At 41.3% G+C, this 10,089-nt stretch overlaps 1 protein-coding gene across 1 annotated transcript; it reads left to right on the top strand.

Annotated features, from left to right (window-relative positions):
* On the top strand, positions 311-1,721 carry LOC110430599. Its single transcript, XM_021448408.1, has 4 exons — positions 311-397; positions 475-855; positions 942-1,163; positions 1,443-1,721. Exons 1-4 carry the CDS (start codon positions 332-334, stop codon positions 1,581-1,583), a joined length of 810 nt encoding a protein of 269 aa, XP_021304083.1. The 5' UTR covers positions 311-331; the 3' UTR covers positions 1,584-1,721.

The following is a 10,089-nucleotide window of genomic DNA, read 5'->3' as shown; positions in this document are numbered from 1 at the left end:
TATCTACGCATCTGCGGGTGGGATTAGAACCTATCCTCACCTATTAGACAGTAGACACGCCGTGCAAATTCGATTGATGGTTATATTAGTCCATTATGTGTATATGCTAGAGGATGGATAACCGTGAGTGGATGTACACGGGACGCCCAAGTCAGACTCAAATGACCCGTGAATGGATGGATAAGACCGAGAAATTTTTGGAACATGCATTTAAGGAAGCTAAGGGAGCGATAGACACGTTCTGTCCCTGCAGCCATTGTGAGAACAAAAAAAGAAGAACAAGGGAAGTCATGATGAAGGATCTTTGCACCAAGAGAAAAGCGAGCAACGTATGCTGATGCCAGGTGTACCTCACCATCAGGGTAGCGCGAGCCTCAGCAAATACAAGAAGACATATGTAAGTCTCCACCACTTGTCTAATCTAGCCACGCTCAATTCTGCATGATTGCAAACCACATGTTGTCTATATTGCAGGAGGCGGCGCACGGTGGCCAGCCAATTGGCCAACTCACGGCGTATGCTCTGGCCCACATGGGCCCGGCAAAGTCCAACATCGAGTACAACCCTGATGCAAGCCCAGAGGTGTACACCAACTCTAGCGTCTACACCCGTCTCAATTCGTACACGGAGGCATCGAGGTTAGTCCATGGGTCGGACTACAATCCGAGGACTGAGGAGCGCCTTGATCCTGAGCTAGTGATGAGGATTGGGCAAGGTAAGAAGCATGGACGATTCTACATTGGCGACGGCATCCTTGAGACAGGTTGTACTCCTCCTCTCAACCGTCTACGAGCAGCGAGCACGAGCTCTAGCGTGCCCATAAGCCAACGGCCAACAGCGGTGGAGGCACTACAGGTAAGTATTCCAGTTTCATTCATCGTTCTTTCAATTTTACGTTCCTTACCTTTGCATTATTGAAACATTGGATTCAAATGTTGTAGGCCGAGCTGCTAGCACTTCGGGCCCAGCAGGAGGCCCAGTTGGCTGAGCGAGAGGCTGAGCGAGCCGAGCGGGAGGCCGAGCGTCAGAGGATACAAGCTTTGGAGGCCCAGCAAGAGGGTTTGCCCAAGTTCGTGCAACAACTTGGGCAACAACAAGGTTGGGAGATCCCAGCACAGCTGCTTGCACCAGCACCACCATCATATCGTCGAGAGTCTACTCCGGTGAGTACTAGTATGGATGTTTTACTTTCTTTGCTCATACTTAGCATAAAACCTAGTGATGGCCTTCTCCGGATTTGTTGATGTGTCGGCCTTCGTGCTGGATTTGTTGATGTGACGGCCATCGTGCCAGACATGTGCTTGTCGGCCTTCGTGTCGACGTTTCTCTTGCAGGTTTTGGAAACCTCCCCGTGCAGGGAGGTGCTGCCGAAATTTCCAATTTTTCTTTACACTCTCTACATTTTTATTTGTCACTCACATCCAATGCTCTCTCTTTTGTAGCATGCATCGGGGGCGGCGTCCAACCATGTCGGAGGGTCGCTAGGATCGCACGGCGTGCTATGCACACCTAGACCGTCGCCGGGATCGCAAGCTGGGGCGTCCCAACCCTCGCCGGCATCGCACACTGGACAGTCGCCGTGAGCTGTCTTGGGAGTTGTTTTTATGTATTAAACTTGTGAACTTGGAATAATATGTACTCTTAAACGTGTGGTTTGTAATATATTCTGAATTTCGTATAAATTTGGTCATTTGTGATATATATAAATGTGGTTTGTGATATATTGCTGTTGATTTTTGGACTGTGATATATATATATATGCTCTGTTGATTAAATGGAAAAGCAAAAAAAAAGAATTTTCGAAATGGCTTCCCCGAGTGCACAGAGTTTGGCTCTCGGGGAAGAGGAAGTCTTCCCCTAGTGCTTTGGCAGCGGCTCTCGGGGAAGAGGAAGTCTTCCCCTAGTGCTTTGGCTGCAGCTCTCGGGGAAGAAGGAGTCTTTCCCTAGTGCTTTGGCTGCAGCTCTTGGGGAAGGAGTCTTCCCCTAGTGCCTGGCGTTCGGCTCTCGGGAAAGATAGTGCCTTCCCCGAGTGTTGCACTCGGGGAAGATTTTTTTTTTTAACAAGCAAACGGCGCCGGATGCCACCAACGGCGTCAACTCTTCCCCTAGTGCTAGGACGGCTCTCGGAAAAGACTTCCCCGAGTGCACGAGTTTTGGCTCTCGGGGAAGACGTCTTTACCGTGAACAGATACCCCGGGCACTCTTCCCCGAGTGTTGCACTCGGAGAAGGCTTCTCCGAGTGCAATTAGGCCTTCCCCGAGTGCATTTGGCACTAGGGGAAGCCACTCCCTCCCGTAGTGCCACCTTTCTCCGATGCATGCCCTCCTTGCTAGCACTAGGGACAGATACACATGTGGACCTGCCTCACTGGCCTTCATTGTTGGAGGAGCCCCACAATGGCGCATTTGGAGGATTTTTTATTTTTAGCCTAAATTTGAAACATATTTTAAATTTGACTCGGTTTCGAAATTTTTTTCAAAAGTAGCCCGTTTGGCTCCGCCACCATATATGGCGAGGCAAATGAACTGTAACCCGTCATGCATAGCGGCGGGGTACAGCTGCCGCGTGGTATGCAGCCCTTAGGGGCTTAATGACGTGGCGGAGGTACGTGACAAAGTGTATCCGCCCACTCATCATGGCAGGTTAGGCACCTCCGCCGCCCATCATGGCGGGGTACGTCCAGGGCCACTGGGGGCATGCAGTGGCGTGCTTCCTAGCTTTGCGTGCGTCACGAAGGGGCAGACACTATAGCTTACTATAGCAGGGATGGGATGGGATGGGGATCTGCATGTCATCATAGCCGGCGATCCGGTCATTTATAAATGGAAGGCGTGGAGAGAGAGTTTTGACATGAGCGGTCTGACCAGTCTTCCCCTGCTGCACCTGCACGGCGGCGGGTCCTACTGCCCTCCTCGGTTTTCTTGTCTCTTTTGCAAGCAGGAGCTCGCCTCGCATCATATCGGCCCTGTCTGCCGTAGCGAATTTTTTTTATTTCTAACTTTTTTCTAAACTATTTTCAATTTTGACTCTGAAAGTTTTTTTTCTAAATCTAATCCTTTTGGCAGCGTCACCATGCAAATATAAATCTAGTTTTTTAAGAAATTTATTTAAAGATATAAATATTGTACATATTTTTTATAAATCGAGTCAAATTGTGATATGGATAAAACGACAGTTAAATAAAAACCAAGCGAGTACTTAGTATTTCAAAGCTGTTATTTAAAGATATAAATATTACACATGGGTACCTTGTAGCGCAACAATAACAGTGCAAAAAACTTTAACTTGATTTATAAAAGATATGTGCAATATTTCTAACTTCAAATAAATTTATTAAATAAGTAGATTTAAATATCTATCTAATGATACTAATTTTATATTATATATATTAATATTTTTAATAAATATTTAATCAAAGTTTTTTTCGAGAAGCGAAAACAACAAATATTTAGAAATAAAGAGGTAGCACAGCACAGTACAACAGGGCAGGCACACAAATCTCCCCAGTACTGTGCAGCGGCACTGTGCACTGTGCAGCACTGTGCTCGCATGTCATCTGTCTCTCCCCGTTCCTAAATGTTTGTCATTTTTTTTAAAAAAATAACTTTGATTACATATATATTAAAAATATTAATATTTATAATATAAAATAAATATCATTAAATAGATATTTAAATTTAATTTTTAATAAATTTATTAGAAATTGTATTTTTTATAAATTAAGTCAAAATTGTTTGCACTGTTATTTGCGACCGCATGCCTTTAACAACTTTGAAATACGGAGTACTCCCTTAGTTCGTGTTTAACTGTCTTTTTTCTGTATCACCAGTTTAACTCGATTTATAAAAAATATATACAATACTTATATCTTTAAATAAATTTGTTAAAAAACTAGATTTAAAAACTTTAACATATATATTTTAATCAAAGTTATTTCCCATGTCATATATCTTTAAATAAAGACCGGTCAGACCGCTCGCATGTCAAAACTCTCTCTCCACGACTGCCATTTATAAATGAGCGGATCGCCGGGCTAAGATGACATGCGGATCCCCATCCCTCCTACTACAGAAGCTACGGTGCCTACCCTTTCGTGACGCACGTAAAGCCAGGAAGCACGACACTGCCTGCCCCAAGTGGCTCTGGACGTACCCCGTCATGATGGCCGGCGGGGTTGCCTAACCCGCCATGATGGGTGATGGGGTACACTTTGCCACATACCCCGCCACGTCAGTAGGCCCCTGAGGGCTGCATGCCACGTGGCAGCTGTACCCCATCGCCATGCATGACGCATTACAGTTCATTTGCCTCGCCATATATGGTGGCGGGGCCAAACAGACTACTTTTGAAAAAAATTTCGAAACCGAGTAAAATTTGAAATATGTTTCAAATTTAGGCTAAAAATAAAAAAATTCCATTTGGAGGTCTGCAGTCTCCCCTTCTCCCCCTCACCTTCCCTCGGCCCCATCTCCTCACTGCAGCCCCCTCCCCTAGGAGGTTGTTGACTCTTGTCGCTCTCGTCAAATATACGGATCATGCGCAGAATTATTTCGTTCTTCATGTTACCTATTGAGGTTTTGGGGTTGTGCAATGATGAACCTTTTCTGACTGAGACAATTGAGTTGTGCAATGATGATTAGTTATTTCATCCTTCCATGATCATTCATGTTTGTGCTGGTTCTGTGATGACAATAGCATTATATCTTATAGATTCTCTTTTGTATCTTTTGTTTTATTTTCATTAGTTGCTACAATTTGTGTGTTTGTTATTAGGCATTGGTTCATTGTCGATGATGTCTTTGCTTCATAGAATATGTTGGTTGTTCTGTTACTGAGCAAACCCTATTGCCAATAATGTATTTGTTACTATCCATCTCTCCACTTTCTTGAAAATCCACTTTCTTTCAGGTTTCAAACATCTGCAACTAAGGTTCTGGTGTGTGCTTAGCCTAGGCCATAACGCTTGGTCAATGCTTCTTTCTTTCTTCCAATACAGCATGGCAAAATAGATGACAAATTTGCCTACTGTTATATACCTTTGAGTCCGATTTTTGTTGTAGAGTTAACTAATGCTTAAGTCTAGATAGGTTCTTAGTTTCTCACATGCCTAATTATTTTGTATTAAAGAATTAATCGTTGCATCTTACATATTAGCTTATCACTTTGCTGTAAAAGAACGAGTTATATTGTGTTGCTTTCTTTATTTTCTGGGTCATCCACGCTTGATGGTTGCCTCGAACATAGGAAGACGAAGCCTATGTTCATACATGGATACACTCAGCTGCAAGTGAATCTGTTGCGCTACTACAAGGATTTATATGATGATTTACCTTACTGATGGCCTTTCCTGTCACTCTCATCTGCATTAGTTATGTAACTTTTTGTAAGTTTCCAGACTTACCTACAGCTTCTGGAGACAGGTGCAGGTTTGTAGCCTCAAAAATATTCTACTCCGATTTGCCAGAAATTATTAGCCTCTTCTCCATGTCACCTTTTTTTTGCTTATGCATTTGATGCAGTTCTATCATGGTATGCAGTTTTTAGTTTTAACAAAGGTTTCTTGCCATATGAAGTATTCAGTACATGAATACACATATTATTTTACAGATAGTATATGCCAGATATATCTACTACCTTAGTAAAATTGCATTCTAGGTGGTTTAGCATGTATTTCATGGACAAATTTGAATGCCTTTTGCCAAATAGTTCAGCACATGTTTCGATTTCATGGGCAACAATTTCATGCTCTTTTGACCTGTTCTACTTGCAGCTCACCTCTTAGATGATTTTTTAAAGGGTTTTTCTAGCTGCCCAATTAATCTGTGTACTCTTCAGCCATCCAATTGCTCCGCAGTTCAGTTCTACTGTTTTCTTTTAACAACAACCTTGCAATGTCCTTTTTCCTTTACATGTGGAGGAGAGGATCAATGAGTTGATGGGCATTGCAATGAGGCAAAATTACTTGCCTAATGACAAGCATTGCGCATAGAGGGCAATGAGACTACTTAACAGTTTCCATGGGTTGATGCATGGCCTGGAGCCCTAGTTCTTCTAAAATACAGGTGCTTATTGCCTACTGTGTATTTTATTTACTGCATTAGAATTTTCTCATTCACTTTGGTTCAGCTCCTACCCTTGATTGACATACCATTATGTATCTGTGTCTAGGCACCTCCAAAAGAAAAAAAAAGGGCCCTGGGGGTAGGTGTGAGCTCAAGCAGATCCCTCCTCTCTTCTCTACCTGCACGGCTGCACCATGGGCTGCTCACAGGCGGCTGCTCTGATGGATCCACAGCAGGATCCGGAGCTTCCATAGGCAGATCCATCCATCTTGGTAATCTTCCTCTCCTTTCTTCTTGTCTACATGCTTCTTTTTTTTTGAAGTTATTGATTTGTTGGTCGTTTTTCTCTCACCAAGAGATTTGTCAAGTTTGGGTCCAGCTCAACCAAACACTAATATGCCAGATATTGCAACTTAATTTTTGCTGTTTAGAATTTTGCTTTTTATTTGCTCATGTGCCTGCTAAGTAAAGTTATTTTTAGCATTTCACAGCAGCTCAACACACTTTCGTAAAGAAGAGCACTAATCATGAATTGAACAAAGAATTTATACTTTGCACTTTCTACTTGATTGGTATGCATTCACCTCCATATCATATCTTGCTTTCCTTAATTTATTGTTTGTGTTGTTTTGCCCTTGTCCTTTCTAAGCTAAACTAATTTTGATGGATGTGACACATATTAGAATAATTTACGATGCTTAGAGCTTATTTAGTTGTCTTTGTGCCTGGAACAGAAAAAATAGGAGTTGTATGCAAGTTCCTTCATGAAAGTCATCGAGAGCCCAAGCTTAACAAATTTGCCGTTTTAGTGCTCTTTATAGTCACTATTTTAATTCAAGGAGTTGGGCATGTAAAACAGTAGACAAAGCTTTCAGGTGTGGAGACAAATTGGCTCCCAGCCTTTGATCACATGCCCAAAATGAACAATAATCTTGGCCAAAACAGCGTCCGGGACAAAAACATATTTCACTAGTACACAGAGGTTCTAAGTCGGCGGGGGTAAAACATTTCTATAGGCGGTTTTAGTTATAATGCGCCTGTGTTGAAAATTTGTAGGGCTAGAATTGAAAACCGCCTGTATAAAAGGCTCAGTACAGGCGGTTCACATAACAAACTGCCTGTGATTTATCTTGCTATAAATACCCGAGAACCCCTTCTTCCTCCTCGGGCAGAACTGTAGGTAGCAGCCACATTCCATTGGAGCACATCTTGGAGGTCCAGTTTTTCCAAAATACAAGGGGGAGGTTTTGATCTTCATTTCTTGGAAGGAGGTGGCTAAGAAAGGTTAGTTGATGCCTCTAATGCCTCATTTTGTGCCCTCTTGCTCAATTTGAGCTACTTTTTGGATCTAGGGTTTCACCATGAGAGAGAGAGAGAGTAGAATAGCTAGGTATGGTCTATTTTGCTCAAATAAAGTTGCTTATGATGGATATATGATGTCTCTCCTATCTTGTTTTTTATGTTTACTTCTCTAATTTGTAAAACCAAGAAATATATATGTAGTAGTTTCCATGAATGGTGTTTCCATGCTTGGGAGAGAAAGATAAGTTTTCTTTTTAGTTTTTTAAATTATATGGTTTAGGATGTTATTTTTTGTGTAAATTTGATTTAATTACGCGATAAGCATTTTTTATATATGAGGTTGCTTCATATGTTGCCTCTCCTCTCACCATTTCCATGTTTCATTCTCAATTTTTTTAGTGATATAATATATTTAGTTTTAATCAACAGTGTTTTTGTACCTTGTCAAATTTATTTTAGTGATATAAAGATATATATTTATGGTTTTGTCTTTATTTTTGATACTTGTTTTACTTTTTCAATTTGATTTAATTGTTAGGTGTTCTTTTATTTTTGATGACAGATATTCGTAGACAATATTTCAATTAATTTACTAACTTTTCAACAGGTCAGAATACAAGGTTTGAGGTTTTGATCTTCATTTCTTGAAAGGAGGTGGAGGTGGCTAAGAAAGGGAATTTTTCTTTTTAGTTTTTTAAATTATATTGTTTAGGATGTTATTTTTTATGTAAATTTGATTTAATTACGCGATAAGCATTTTTGTGCCCTCTTGTATAAGATGTTGCCTCTCCTCTCACCATTTCCATGATTCCTTTTTCAATTTGATTTAATTGTTAGGTCTTATTTTATTTTTAATTGACCGTGATGAGTTAGAATCTCTTCAGGAATTCGCAGTGGAAACAGTGTCACAGTTTGAGATGTGTTTCCCCCCATCATTCTTTGATATCATGGTGCACCTTGTGGTGCACTTGGTTCCACAAATACAGGCACTGGGTCCCATGTACCTGCATGAAATGTGGACTTACGAGCGTTTTATGTCAATACTAAATGGCTATGTATCAACTCGTGCTCGTCCCGAGGCGTCCATGATAGAGGGGTATTGTACCGAAGAGGCGATTGAGTCCGGTGGACCATTCTGGAATAATGTCCTAAAAGACCAGGTTGCAATAGGTTTGCCTCCGTCAAGACATGAGGGTAGGCTACATGGATGTGGGAGGATTGGACGAAAATTATTCATCCCACCAGATTATAATACAATACTTGAGGCACATCACAGCATCTTACATCAGCTCTCGATAATGGAGCATTTGATTGAACAACACATGGATGAGCTTCGAGAACATAATCCTAGGCAAACAGAGGATTGGGTAATGAAGGAACATAAGAAACAGTTGTACACATGACTAAGGGAGCAGGACATTCCATATGGGAAACAATTGAGAAACAAACCATCAAGGCTTTGGCATCTGGACCATCACGCCAAGTCATAACATGGCAAACCTATGACATTAGTGGATTCACATTTCATACCAAGTCTAAGGACCAAAAGAGCATGACACAAAATAGTGGTGTTCGATGCGAGGCCGTAGATGACAAAACTGGTGATATTATTACATACTTTGGCTTCATCGAGGACATATGGGAACTAGACTATGGTACATTTTAGATCCCTGTGTTTCGATGTCAATGGGTTGAAGATAAACATGTCACAGTGGATAATTATGGGGTCAGAGTTCTTGATCTAAGTAAGGTAGGATATAAAGATGACCCATGGATCCTTGCTAATCGTGCTGCACAGGTTTTCTATGCTGAGCAGATCCTTTCTAAGAATGAGAAGAAAAGTACCGACAAACCGAAGCATGTAGTTTTTCCAGGAAAGCAACAAGCAGTTGGAGTTGACGGTGTATCGGATCTGGAGGATTTTAACCAGTTTAGTGATATGTCCCTCTTTGTGGACCATCCTATGAAGATAAAAAATATTGAGCGAAGCATCCCACAGAGTTTTTTGCCATGGGTGCGCCCTGATGGTCAAGGAAGAATAGTAGCGGCCTACATTGTATCATGTAAACGCTTTGTCAAATGCAAAAATGTCCTATTTATAAAATGTATATCTTGATGAGTGGAACAAACTTTGTATTCATGACTTTTCGAGTTGGGGACGTCTCGGGTTTTGAAAACGTGTGTGTAGTTGTGGAAATTTGAAATTTCAAAATTTGAGTGGTCCAAACTCTCTCAGATGAAAAGTTGACCCTTACACACAATGTGTATCTTGATGAGCTGGACAAACTTTGTAATCATGACTTTTGTATCTGAGGCTACCAAGGGTCCGGTCAAAGTGACTTTTCAGAAAAATCCAAGATTTGACTTGGTCAAACTAGGTCAAACTAGGCACTAAATGACCTCAAATGAAAAACTTTTGAATACATGGGTGTTAGAGCTCCTCAAGATACACATTCCATACATAGGATATTTTGGCATATGGGAAAGGATCGGTAAACTCTAGTCACAAAGTGTTGAATGTGACACAAACTTTATGAAACTATATGTGAGACTTGTGGATTTAGAACTACACTTTTGAAACGCTTTGTCAAATGCAAAAATGTCCTATGTATGAAATGTATATCTTGATGAGTGGAACAAACTTTGTATTCATGACTTTTCGAGTTGGGGATGTCTCGGGTTTCGAAAACCGTGTGTGTAGCTGTGGAAATGTGAAATTTCAAAT

Source organism: Sorghum bicolor, chromosome 9 (assembly GCF_000003195.3).
Source record: "Sorghum bicolor cultivar BTx623 chromosome 9, Sorghum_bicolor_NCBIv3, whole genome shotgun sequence".
Taxonomy (NCBI): domain Eukaryota; kingdom Viridiplantae; phylum Streptophyta; class Magnoliopsida; order Poales; family Poaceae; genus Sorghum; species Sorghum bicolor.
The sequence above is the reverse complement of the archived record's forward strand: the minus strand, read 5'-3'. Positions and strand labels throughout refer to the sequence as shown.